Source organism: Desmodus rotundus, chromosome 4, assembly GCF_022682495.2.
Source record: "Desmodus rotundus isolate HL8 chromosome 4, HLdesRot8A.1, whole genome shotgun sequence".
In the NCBI taxonomy this organism is placed as follows: Eukaryota; Metazoa; Chordata; class Mammalia; order Chiroptera; family Phyllostomidae; genus Desmodus; species Desmodus rotundus.
Genome location: NC_071390.1, coordinates 96,159,197 through 96,172,830, shown reverse-complemented (window position 1 = coordinate 96,172,830; position 13,634 = coordinate 96,159,197). Strand labels below are relative to the sequence as shown.

The window sequence follows — 13,634 nt, the reverse complement described above, 5'->3', positions numbered from 1 at the left end:
AAGGGAAGGGAAGGGGAACTGCAAAAAGAGTTCTGAAATGAAAAAAACCTGTCTTTGCCAGAGAATAGACTGAGCCACCTGGGTGTGTGGTATGCAGCATCCGCCCAGCCATCCCTGGGGTGACACACTCCCGCCCTCTGTATGCCTCTGGGCTCCCTGTCACCGTCTGCAGCACCACCTCTGCTTCATGGGTCCCCAGAAGGAGTTTCCCGAATTCCATTTCGTCTGCTAACTTTCTGGTCTGGAGAGATTATTTCCCCAAGAACCAATTTCTGCCCCTTTCCCACTCATCTGAAAATTGGGAATTGAAACCCTACCAGTTCTCCGCAGATCACAGAAAGGTGAACTGGCTTGCCCCTGTCCTGTGGGCAGGACCTCACGGGCCGCAGCCCCTTGCAGGCCCCTATGCTAGACTTCCACAAGCCCAGGGTCTCTCGGAGGCTGTAGAGCAGAAGTCCTCTCTGAATCAGTGCAAGGGCCACATGTCTTAGCTGTAACTCCCCCATCTTACCCGATCCAATACCCTTGGCCATCCCTGAGGATTTCCTTAAGAGAAACTGAGACTTTGTCCTTACACTGTAACTTGCACTCTTAATCCTGGGAAATGATCTTGCCTTTGGTGATGGGCATTTACCGTGGTTGCAGATGACTTTCAGTGAGTGAGTATTTGCATACAGGTTGGAGCTAGAAAGAACCTTCAAGTTCGGCCTCCATCATTCAGGTAAGGAATTTTGATCTGTGCCAGACACTGGAACCTGTTCACCAAAATCAACCCCCCTCCTAATAATGGGAGCAAAAGTAGATCACCCCTATAGCCCCCCTGCTCTTAGTGTGGTTTTCTGCTGAAGCTTTTCTCCTACATGCACTCATTCCTCTGTGCTCTTTTGTCCTTCAGGCTGACCAGGACCATCACGCCCAGCAAGACCTCAGGAGCCAAGGGTGGAAGAAGAGTGACCTGTCAGCCTGCATCCCTCCATGACCAGGTGGGAGAGAGACACCCTGCCCGCCCTGTCCCCTGCTGCAACTGTGGGTCATCGAAACTTGTTACTGGGGTCAGTAGATCCTGTGGTTAAATGCTTTATGTGGGCTCAGCTTCCTCCCCTGTAAAAGAGACAAAGTTTTTACTTCACAGGGTGTTTGAACAAGTAATATAGAATAATGAATGACATTAGTCATTGTAGCACCTGGCATGTAATAGATGCACAAGAAATCTTTGTTCTTTGAGGGTTGTTGTGATGTTTCAATGAAATAATCATTCTGAAAAGAGATACTAACAGAGGAAAGCTGGCAGACGGAAGTGAGAAGCAGCCCCTATATCCCGCTCATTCTAAGATGCTTGAACAATCGGCTACTCACTCGTCCAGGGTAATGGAAGCTGGGTGTTGTAGGTGGAGTCCATAATAATACAGAATGACATTCATTTAATTCCAAACCCCTCCTCAGTATCTCCCCCCACCCCAAAGCCAGCAGTGAACCCAGGAAACCAGCGGACAAACAAGCGAAGCAGCGCGACTCCAGGGAGGCCTGTACGAGGAGCAGCTTTCACACTGTGCGTACTTTTGAAAGGTGGCAACTAGGGTGAGTTATTTAGGTGACCTTTAAGATACCGTCCAGCTCCAAGTTCTGTGATCCTTAAGAAAATAAACAGAATTTTAGTTTTGTCCTCTCTGGACTCCTGTGCCTCCCCAAGCCCATCATTACCTGGGGAAGCACAAATCAGAAAGAAGATTCCTCCCAAAAGCAGAAAATAAGGAGAAAGTGATAAAACCAGCCGTCTCCGGTCCATGAGAAATTCACATAAGCAGTTTATTCTGTTATGAGGGGGAAAAACAAGTCAAGTTAATATTTCAGCAACATAACCTTTTGGTAATACTCTTGGTTCATTTTACCTTGTGTTTGGGGTTTATGTCCATCATCGTTGTACAGATTTGTATGGATTTTTTTCTCTTCTAAATGTACCATCTTCTCTTCAAAGGGCTTCAGACATCACTGAAGAATAAGCTGTGGAATCAGATCTGGCTTGAATCTTGGATGAGGTAGTTAATAGTTAGATGTTTCTTCCTCAATGTAAAATTGGGGTTAAATATGTACCTGACGAGGATGTCTTGAGAATATTGGGGGTCATTAATGCGGAGGGGCATGTGATAAATGCTCACGTCTGAGCGAGAGGGAGGGCGGGACGGAGACAGGCAGGGTACGGCAGGGACTCAGGTGAGTGAATGAGCAGCAGCGGGGCTTCCTCCTGCCTGGAGAGAGGGACAGCTGATCCTGAGCAAGTCTAGGTTATGCCTGCAGAGTATAGAAACATCAAAAGGAGACAGAGGTTCTGAGGAAGCTATTTTTAGATGGCTTCCTGCTGAGAGACAAGCTTTCAGGGAAGGTTTAGTTCAGGCCCATTGCAGCTTTCCACCTGAGCTCCTGCGTGCGTCCCTTCCTTCCGGCATCGATCCCCATCTGCTGGTGCAAAGTGAGAGACGCCTGCCTCAGAGGCACCGCGGTCACTGGAGCCTTTTCTTCAGAGCACCATGCAGAGGCTCTGGGCAGTGCTGAGATTTAGGAGGAAAAAGAGGAAGCTTCTGGAACTGAACAGAAATGGGGCTTTCTATTAAAGACGGGGATAAAGTGCTTCTCAGATAAGGTCAAGTTAAAGAAGCTCATCATCACCAAGCCCTTATTATATGAAATGTTAAAGGGAGTTACCTAAGAAAAAGAAGATCAAAAATAGGAACAGTAAAAATGACAGCAAACTCACAGTTATTAACGGCCACACATAAAACAAAAAGGAGAGCAAACTAGGCAAACAACTAGAACATGAGGGTTGTCAATAAGGGAGTGGGAGGGGGAGAGGGGGGTAAAGGTACAGAGACTAAGTAGCATAGATGATAGGTGGAAAATAGACAGGGGGAGGGTAAGAATAGTGTAGGAAATGTAGAAGCCAAAGAACTTATAACTATGACCCATGGACATGAACTATAGGGGGGGAATGTGGGAGGGAGGGGGGTGGGCAGGATGGAGTGGAGTGGGGGGGGAATGGGACAACTGTAATAGCATAATCAATAAATATATTAAAAAAAAAGACGGGGAATGCTATTTTTAGTCTCAGCATGAGTTGCTTAGTTGTTCCTCCTGCTGTCAGCTTCTCATAAAGTGACCTTCTGGTATGGGAACTGTCAGGTGAGAGACCCGGAGAAGGGAACAATCCACTCTCCACACCCAGGGCTCGACACCTCCTCCATCCCTTCATTTGCTCCTGACCTGCCTTCCGGGGGTGAGGGAGCGAGAGGCTAGTCAGGTTTGACTCAGTGGCTGGAGGCTAGAATCACCTCCCTTCCCTCATACATCTGCTGGTTGATGTTGGTACTGGCTGTGACCTCTGTGAAGGCTGCTGGCGGGACACCTGCACATGGCTTCTGCATGTGGCCACCTGGCTCCCTCAGAGCATAGTAACCTGGTTCCAAGAGGGAGGGACTCGGGTTGGGCAGAAGTTGTGTTGCGTTTTCTGAACTAAGCTTGGAAGTCTCTCAGCACCAATTCTGTGCTCATCACAGGTCCTCCTAGATTCACAGGGAAGGGAGGTAGCTGCTGTGCTGCCCCCGCCCCAGTGGGAGGAGTATCAGCGTTGCACTGAAGACCGGGGGCCCTGTTGTGCCCCGGAGGCATGGGCCTGGTGTTGGAGAATTGAAGAAAGGCCTTTCTTTTTATCTTTAAAGATACAACTTTCAAAAACGGGAATAATGGATTGGGATGTGTGGAAAAATGGCAATGTAAAAGAAAACAGAAGTAGAATTAAAAAGAAACCCATTCATTTGGGACACACTGCAAAATGAAGAACCCAAACTACTCTACAACCCTGAACAGTCTTTTAGAAAGGCCTTCTCTGTTTCAAGGTTATTTGTCCGTGATTTCCAGTATTTCTGGTATTTTTCTGGTTTAGTTTTTGATAGATTTGTAAATTATTTTGATGAAAGGAGGGACATAGGAGTTCAGATTGATTTTTTTGAGTTGGGACATCTACTTACTGATTAATCATCTTTTCTTCATTAATTTGAAAATTTACTTTATCATCTATTAAATTCCTATATATTTGGGGCTCTACTTTTGGACTCTATTTTATTATCATCCTCCCCTGAGGACAGGCTTATTGGTTTTCACAGAGAGGGGAAGGGAGGGAGAAAGATAAGGAGAAAACATCAGTGTGAGAGAGAAACATTGATCAGTGGGTTGCCTCTCATATGCGCCCTGACCAAGGACCAAACCCATAACCTAGGCATGTGCCCTGACCAGCAATTGAACCTGTGACCTTTGGTTTACAGAACGACACTCCAACCAACTGAGCCACACTAGCCAGGGCGTGGACTCAGTTATTTTAATCTGCCTTCTTATCCTACCAAGGTAATTCTCCCACTCATGAGCGCTGGAGCTAAACAGACCTGGTTGGCTATTGTCTACTGGAACTCTTGAAGCCTCAATGTACTTTTCTGTAAATTGGGGATAATTCTACATACCTCATTGGGTTATTTTCATGAAGAAATGATTTCACATGCTGTGCAAAGTGGGTCAGCAACAGTTCCCAGCATCTGTGCAGGTGGGGTTCTCTGGGAAGCCGGCTCTGAGGTGGAGACCTGTGTGCGGGGCGTTTCTTTGGGAGTGCCCTGGGATCTACACCTGTGGCAAGGAGGGCGAACACCAAACAGCACCTGAGCCAACCCTGAGAGAGCTCTGCAGGTCACAGGGCCCTTTAACGCTGTCCTGGGTTGGACAGGCTTCGCACACCACGTCAGTCAGCGTGGGACTACCACAGAAAGGGACGTGACCTGGGCGAAGTAGCTCTGCAGTTGAGGCCATTTGCGCAGCGGCGGGGCTGATCAGTCCTTTGTGAAAGACGGATCCTGGCGGCACACCGCTGTGGCCACCGCAGCGCCTCACTCCTGCTCCCCTCCTCCTCTCCCTCATTTCCCACTCCTCGAGTGAGGAGAGGTCAGCAGAGCTTCACGCTGGAAGGGTTCCTGTACAGGACCAGCTGGCAGGCTGAAGTTTCAATAGTTCAGGCGTCACGAAGGCACTGAGACCACACTCAGGGTCGAGGAGGGAGAGTTCTGCTTGAGATGGAGGAAGGTGAGGCGACACAGCCTAAATAAATGAGCCTTGCAAGGATTTAATGAGCCCAGAGCCTTCATCTCAGATTAAAACACTTTTCTTTTGATAATTTTTGTTTACTCCTGGATGTGAACGTGATGGCTGGGCTGTGGCAGGGCCTGTGGTCGCAGAAAGTACGTGCACAGATCCAACACGACAAGGCTGTCAATTTGCTTTTCCTTTTATTATAAAAGTAAAATAAAAAATAGCATTTATAAATCCAACATTTTTCTTAAAGTATTTGATCTAAAAACATATTTACAATAGCAAAATGCAGAAAAGGGGAAAATACCATTTTCAGCACTGATTGTAACCATGTTTAAATATTGGCACACACATGTTCTTTTTCAAATCAGAGATAGACACATTAGAAAAAGCAGTAAACCTTTTGTAATTACACACCAAAAAACTCTCATTGTAAAATATCTCATTGAAATTATCCTTAATAAAATATTAAGAATTTTATAATTCTTAATCTGGACACATGGCAATGCTGTAGACGGCCAGGAAGGACAACAGGTGGGGACGCAGGGGAGGGACAGCAGCAATGACAACAGAAAGCAGCTGGGAAAGCTCAACCGGGTGCCTCACCTCCATGGGGCACCAGCGCCACCAGAGGCTCTGACTGCCAGATGCTCCCACAAGTGGGCAGGGCTAGAGTTCATTAAGAACCAAGAAAGGAAGGCAAGTTTAAAAGGCCTCAAGCAAATCCGGAATGATCCAGGCCAGCCGGGTTTCCTCGGAGCACCTTGGACGCACTTTACCCGCCTTCTTTTGGACAACGCAGAATTTCAGAACTCTGGTTTACCGGATGTTGGAAATTGCCAGAGGGCTAAATTTTGCCTTCTATAGGTCCTTCCTGCCCGAAGTCGTGGGGCACTTTGTTAAGAGTTAGCAAGGAGCTGCCGCCGGTCAGAGACTCCGTAAAGCTGAGTCTGTGGAAAGACGTCTCCACACCGCTGTCACAGATGCTGTCACCACAGAGCTCGTCTGGGGGGAGAAAACGTGCATTCATTGGGCTGCAGCTGGAAACAGGGCAGAGCCTGTGCTCTTCTTGTCCATTCTCATCCCAGCCGGGCCCAAAGTTTGGATCTGAAAGGCCATGTGCTCGCCTTGCCCATTAGCTTCTACAAGTCCCCACACTCCGCCTACACTGCCCTCCTGTTCGCTGCTGTTCAGGGCGGTGGGGGGAGGAGGGGCAGAAAGCACCCACAGTAATATAAGAACTGTGAAGATACCAAAATTAGCCAAATGTTTTCACATCTCTTTTCTTACAACCTAGTCTCATGTTTATCAGAATCCTTTCTGAATTCTCTTGAGCCAATGTGTACCTTTCTTTCTTAGAAATCGGGTGTATTTTTCCAACCACTGCATTACCTATTTTATAGCTGAAATAGGGGAAACTGCTGAATCTAGGCAAAATAAATTGTTGACAGAAGTAGGAACTAAAGATACCTTTCTGGGCCTCATATGCTATTAAGCATTCTATACTGCCTCAAAAGGCATTTTCGTAGCAAAAAGAGTAAGGTGGTTTGGATGACAGTGAGTCTGTGCTGGACAATCAGGCCAGTACCTCTGTGTAGAGAAGGCTCGTTGGGGCTGAGTGAACAAAGTGAATGGTTTCCCGCAGGCAGGGGGTGATCAAGGGAACAGAAGTCAGTGTGCCTGAGTCACAATGTTACCGTCTTAGATTCCAATATGAAAAGTCAGACTTTAACGGCAATGACACAGCTATTATTTATTGATTTATTCAATCAACCAATTTTTACTGCGTTTCTGTTATGTGCTGGGAACTGTGAGGTATTTTAAAAAATAACTCTACAAATCAAGGGCTTACAGCTTTTTAATATGGATGGACCCATTTCTTTGTGGGAGGGAACATCAGGTCATAAGACAGGAGAAGGGGTTTGTTTTCCTGGTGGATACATTCTTTCTAAAGTGGGCACAAGGCCTGTCCTGACTCCCTAGGAAGGGCCCCTGGCCAAGGAGACACTGGAGCTGAAACTGAAGGGCAAGAAGAAGCCAGGCTGGTGGGATCTCTGCAGGGCAGGGGAAGAGCAGGTGCCGAGCCCCTCAGGCTGGACCAGGGAGCCGGAGCCGGAGGAAAGTGGAGCTGCAGGGCAGCAGGGAAGGGCTGATGACACCCACGTTCAAAGCGGGAATGAGGAAAGAAGAAACACTGCCTTTATTGCTCACCGCCTGCGTTCAAAGCCTCCAGCAGCGCTAAGCACTCAGGGTGCGCTCAGTAAAGATTTGTTGAGTGGATGAATGAATTGGAGGGTGTACAGCAGAAGTACCATAATCTCAGTAGTTTTGCAGACTGCCTGTCTGTCGTGTGGAGAATGAACTGAAGGGAAACCAGGAGAAGGATCAGCAGCTGCTGCAGGAACGGACAGGCAAAGGAGGTGGACTGGACAAGGACGGTGGCCGCAGAGAGGAAGACACTTGATGGCTGGCTGCACGGTGACTAGGACCAGGAAGCTTTCGTGGGCCAGTCTTAGGTTTTTGTCTTAATCTCCCGGAGGACGGCAGTGCTTCCAGCTGACGCGGCCGACATTCAGTTTGTGTGGGGTGTTCACGCTTTAATGGCAATGGCATGGGCAAGTAAGGGCAAGTAAGGGGCTCAGGACCGGGCTCTGGAGGGCTGCGACTTTAAAAGGGGATGGGGAGGGGGCAGTGAGGGGAGTGTGCTCTGGTAAAGTGAAGAGGGCCGACTGTGTGAGATAGGAGGGAATGGTCCACTGTGAAGTGTGCGGGGAGCGCTGGAGAAGATGAGAAGGACGGTGAGCAGGTGACCAGATCCCGGGCGTCCTGACGAGAGCAGGCCCAGCAGAGGGTTGGGATGGGCCCTGACTGCAGGGGTCAAGGAGAGGCAAGAAGGCAGAGAGAACGACACTACGAAAGCCTCCTGAGCAGCTCTGCTTTGTAGGAGAGCGGAGGAGTTGGGCTGTGGGTCAGAGGGAAGTGGGGTAAAGGACTGTTTTTTGTTTTTGTTGATTTATTTTGAAAAGATGGGGGAAACCATAGCACGCTTGCTAAGTGATCTAGTGGGAGGGAGAAACCGCGAGTGCAGGGGAACGGATGCTGCAGGTGAGAGAGAAAACGCAGGCAATGGCGGTGCAGAGCAGGAGAAAGGGGAAATGCAGGATTGTTGGGCTGTGAGGACAGTCCCTCGTGTTCTGTATTTTAGGTGGCTGACAGATGGAGCCAACAATGGTGTGCGGCAAGGTCGGTGCCATGAGCCCCGGGAGGAGCTGCAGAGCTGAGGGTGCGGTGGGAAAACCACAGTCCGGGTGCCAGTGCCGGTTCTTGTGCATTCTTCTCTTCAAATTTAAAAGAGAGGAACAGTATTTACCTTCACCACCCACATCATGTTTTTAGCATCTGTTGTGAATCTAAGTCAGTCCCATGTCACTGTGATTGTTCCTGAGACAGCCCCACACCTGAGCACAGGTGTCAGGGACAGGGCGCAGCGGTAGAACCTGTGAGCCCCAGCAGGGAGGAGCCAGACACCTGGGACCGTATATTCAGGAGACGATGGTGGGGACACATGGCATAGCCCGAGAGTGAACGGGCTGGCCTGACACACTGGCCTGACACACTGGCCCAGGAAGCAGGAAAATGTATCAACTGCTTTTTCTTTTTTCCCTTTACCTATGTGCTGTCTTGTGGCGTCCGGCGAGAGGGGCAGCGAGAGGGCCCGAGAGGCGGTCTTCGCTGGGCTGGGGACTGCGGTGCCGGAGGTGCAGAAGGCTGCCTGGACCACTTCGATCGCTTCAGTGTAGCCCATCTGTCTCAGGGCCTCCAGCAGCTCCCGTATCGTTCCTCCAGAGACCTGCTCGAAAGAAATGAAGGAAGAGCGTGCTCTTGTGTGAAAACCTGTGCAAGGAACAGCGGCACATGCCTTCCCTCTGCCAATCTGCCGCCTTCACTGCAAGAGGCAGGTGGTCCTGGAAAGGTCAGGGCAAAGAGCGTCTAAGCGAAGACTGTCTTTGAGTCAAGTTTCCTGTTTTAGCTCAAAGAGCATTCAGGAAATGCTCGGAGAAGAGGGTGACAGTAAGCACAGATTGAGAGACAGAGACAGAGAGAGAGGGGGATGCCGAGGCAGTGAAGCTACCTAGAGCTAAGTTTATGCAGTGTCCCTATTTAAGCGGAAGCTCTAAAAGCACTGAGGAACGAGCTATCAATAAAGTTTTCAAAAGAAAATAATTTCACCCATTTTTTTATCTTTTAGTTTTGGAAATCAACAGGTAATGGCTCCATGAGTCGTCACCTCACAGAAAGACGATTCCCTGTCCTGACACGTGATCAAGGCGTCATCTTGGGGACAGGAAGCAATGGCTGTCGATTGGAGGCTGTCGTGTTTGCTCAGGGAGATAGAAGTTCTGTGACCATCCTGACCCTCTTAGTAGCATTTTTGCAGAAAATCTCAAGGTATTTGAAAATAGGGAGCATCTCTAGGTATCTGGAAACAGCCTTCTAGGAAGGAGGGCTTTGACCTTGGCCCGGGCCACCCTCCCAGGACATGGGCAATGATGTGCTTTTCTTCCTCAGAATGAAGGGGGAGGGAAGGGGGTTGTGCCCAGCAGTAATGTTAACAAAGGCAAATACACGTGGTTAGTGACGTCGGGGGGTGCCGTACCTCGTAATTGTCCATGAGAGTTTTAGAAGGAGCAGGGCTCAGCCGGAAGGCATTATTGAGTATCCCCAGACCTAGTTTCTGTGCCAGAGTAGCCCAGTTTTTGTCTGGATCGGGAAATTCCAGCAACTTGTAGAGCTGCAACTTTGCGTCTTCGGTCAGCTGCTTCATGTCTCCTGAAGGAAACGAAGAGGAAACACGGCTGTCCTGGCTGAACGGGGACACGCTGGACAGGGTGATGGCCCACCCTGCCCACCCTCCCACGCCTCCTGGAGGCAGTCAAGCTCCTTCACCTGAGAGTCAGAAGCCAGCAGTACTCAGGAAAATATCTCAATTGCCTTTTCGTCTTTTCTCTTTACCTATTTGCTATCTTGTGGAGGCAGGTGAGAGATTAAACTGCATATTCCCCTTTCACACCTCCAGGCTCTCCTGATTCTGCAATGGGCTCTGGGCCTTCTGCAGACACCCTGGATGACCCGGTGCTCCCCACCCCCTTCCACTGACAGTGGGGAGAGAATGCTGGTTAGAAGAACTCACCTTGCGCCAGTAAATCATCCGATGTAAACTCGGGCTCATACGGTTTCCCACTTAGTACGTCAAACACCTGTGGGGAGAAAAACATGGGGAACAAGTGCACATTAAAGGGGCCATGAGGGAAATGTGCATTTGTTTTTTTGTCATCAAGAACTCTGAATGTCGTTCTTAGGCAGTCCTAGTGCCCGAGGACAGAAGAGTGGGGAGGAGTCTGTGCCATGGCCCAGGGGTACACAGGCCCTCCGGGCCACAGGGCCAGGAGGGCTGGAGGACCCAGCCCAGCCTCACAGAGAGCACGGGCCAGGTCCTTCTCAGGGACAAAGGCAGTCCATGCTACCAGTCAGTCGTGTCTTGGTGAGGGTCACTGGTCAGTGATGTCTCCCTGCGAGCCGGGCGAGAGCCGACTTCCTCAGGGCTGGGAAGCTGTGTCCCCTCACTGCCCTCTCCTTCCTAGTAAAAGACTGGAGAGAATGAGTTTTACAAACTTGCTCAGAGTGAGGTACGGAAATGCTCAGAGGGCTTGGTGTTAATCTTGTACCATCTACATTCTAACTCAGGGGCCAGAAAAGTCTTAAACAAACAAAATCCCATAGCTCTGGGGGCCTTTCTGTGTTCTCTGCAGTCACTTCGCGGCTGGCTGACCTGTGGCAGGATGACTTGGGTCTCTGAAGTGGGTTATCTGCCTTCTGTGGTGAGGCTTCTGGGAAAGCCTGGTGCTTGGTGTATAAGGAGAACCATGTGGTCTCTGCCAGGGTCACTTAGCTCAATGCACACAGGTCGCAGGGCAGCCACGAGCAGCTTTTGGGCGTGGAGCAGAGCGGGCCCGCGAGAGCGCTGGTCTTGTCGTGTGGAGATCTGTGTGCTGCCCAGGCCCTCGCTCTGGCTCTTCTCGCTGGGCCAGGGCGACCTGGTAGCTGCTTTTCACCTTGAGATCTCTGGGCGGTGGAGTTTTGGGGAAGGCTTCAAGTCTGTTTACTCTGTTTATATTATTGAAATCCTCAGAAGAATCTCTAGTTTCCTTTTAACTTGAGAAATCACTTAACCGAAGTTCAGGCAAACTGTAACATTTTATCCTAGCTTCAGAAATTAAGACAGGACAACTCTGACATGAGTTCAGAATGGGTAATTCCTAATGTGAATTTTGTGTTTTCTCTCTTCTAGCCCTCTCTTACAACTTAACTCTGAGCTGATTAGGCGTATACTTTACACTCAGAACTCTGCTGACCTAGATCTTTCATGGATAAGTTTTTCAAGATAAACACAGCTCTTGACAAGCAGACTTTGTTAAGAAATAAAAGGCATACGCTTGGGGGAATGAAGACCCAGGAAGACCATCCGTTCTTACATTCCTGAGCCTCTGGCTCCCCTGGGGCTGCCATCAATCTGGAGCTAAACTCACCTGCCAGCTGGTGGCCATGTCTAGGGGCGTGGTTCCGGGCACGACTCCTTCATCCTCTCCATCCTTTTCCCAGGAGTCGTCCAGGTCATAGAGAGGCTCGAAGTTCTCCACCAGGGGATCTGCTCCTGTGAAGTCAAGTTACACAGCACTGAGTAAACCCAGACCTTGTCAACTTCCAACTGCTGCGGGGGTCACACTGTATAAATGTATAAAAACATTACTTAGAAACACAGAAAACATTTCTACTGAAATATCCAGAGACCGTCTTTTAAATTCTAATTTATTTTGACTGTAAAGGTGTCTGATGATACCCTACATAACCAAGGACACTTTTGAAGCAAAACACTTGGAAACTCTGACTCTTGTACTTAACGCTGTAGGACAGTTTTAAATTGAACAGGAGCCTTTAATCTGGGGACTAATGACAGCACTTCACAGAGCCTGGGGTGCGCCCTCAGGGTGAAGGTCCTAATGTTCAAATTCATGTGCATTTCTCAACTTCCTCTCCTATTTGCTCAAAACACTGAAGATGCCCGCTCGCTTGCTGGCTACATGTTCAGTGTTATTCCTGGGCACAGCACGGCCAGGGCCCTGACCACCACCCACAAAAACCACCAAATAACCTCTGCTAGGATGTGGAGTTATCGAAGAATGAAGGGCTCATCTTGGAAAATCTAGTCCTTCCCTGGCTGGTGTAGCTCAGTGGACTGAGTGCAGGCCTGAGTACCAAAAGTTCGCAGGTTCAATTCCCAGTTGGGGAAGATGCTTGGGTGGCAGGCCAGGTCCCCAGTAGGGGGCACGAGAGAGGCAACCACACATTGATGTTTCTCTCCCTCTTTCTCCCTCCCTTCCCCTGTCTCTAAAAATATGTAAATAAAATCTAAAAAAAAAAAAAGAGGGGGAGAGAGAGAGAGAAAGGAAAATCTAGTCTGTTTCTCAGCCTGCAGCAGGAAACACCAAAAGTAACTCAAAGATCAGAGCTGGAGATACTTCTCCAAGGCTCAGGGGCTACTTTCCTGAGGGAGTCTTTAACTCGATGCCTAATGAACAGCAGGAAGTTCAGCAAACCCTTTTGAGGAGGAGAACTTGTTATCCTGCTGGGAGAACATCTGATTGGTACTAGCTTTAACAACAGGGAGTGCCCAGTAGAGTCGAAGGAGGATCTTCATGTCATTTCTTACTGCATCCTGCCAGTCCTGGCCCGGCTTATGAGGCAGTGAGTGTCACCTGACCGTGAAAACGGTGGAGACACTCAGGTGAACAACTCACACGACTGAAGACTGAGGAGCTGAGCTACGTGGGCTCCTTAAGTGGCCTTCTTCACGACTTTGATCTCACCACTAGGTTTTTCATGTGAGTTTCTTCATTTATCTACTAAGGAATCGGCTCCTTGCTACCCCTCCATGGGGTATTGAGAATTCAACAGAAAGCATTTTGAAAGCGTTGCAGCTTCTTGTCTGAAGGCATTTCTTAGTTAGACCCCCAATTACCTGAGCAGAGTGGCTTATTCAGGAGAAAATTTAACTAGACAAAGGAGAAAAGAAAAGGCTGCTGTTTATTTGGGATATGATTTTACTTGTCAGAAAAAGGTGGTGCCCCAGAGAAGAAGTTCCTACATTTTTCTGGACTCAGCTTTTTACAGAGGTATGTAACCTGCTCTGTTTTCCTGAATTGATAAAGCATTTACCTTCTCAAAAAATTTAATAACCTCTAAAGTAAATCAGATACATCATGCCAGGTTGGAGATACCAGTATCATTAAATAGTTTTTGAGGTTCTAAATAGTCAAGGCAATAGAGATTCAAGGATGGGCAGGAATAACTTTTCTACCTCAAAGGAGTAGAGGATTAGGTGGCATAACACCTGCAATCCTTGAGCCACACAGGGGAGGGAAGCACAGTAGGGAGAACAAAGTTGGGAAGCTCGG

General features: G+C 48.8%; 1 protein-coding gene across 4 annotated transcripts in view; it reads right to left on the bottom strand.

The window, feature by feature from the left end:
• Nucleotides 1-5,301: 5,301 nt before the first annotated feature.
• NFKB1 (nuclear factor kappa B subunit 1) overlaps nt 5,302-13,634 on the bottom strand; it is a 127,579-nt gene continuing 119,246 nt past the window's right edge. For all 4 annotated transcript variants that reach the window (XM_053923078.2, XM_053923077.2, XM_053923076.2 and 1 more), the window contains 5 exons: nt 11,709-11,833; nt 10,313-10,379; nt 9,779-9,951; nt 8,791-8,971; nt 5,302-6,126 (listed from right to left, as the gene is read on the bottom strand). In XM_053923078.2, the coding sequence (XP_053779053.1) occupies nt 5,969-6,126; nt 8,791-8,971; nt 9,779-9,951; nt 10,313-10,379; nt 11,709-11,833 (704 nt within the window). In that variant the 3' untranslated portion in view covers nt 5,302-5,968. The remainder of the gene's footprint in view (nt 6,127-8,790; nt 8,972-9,778; nt 9,952-10,312; nt 10,380-11,708; nt 11,834-13,634) is intronic.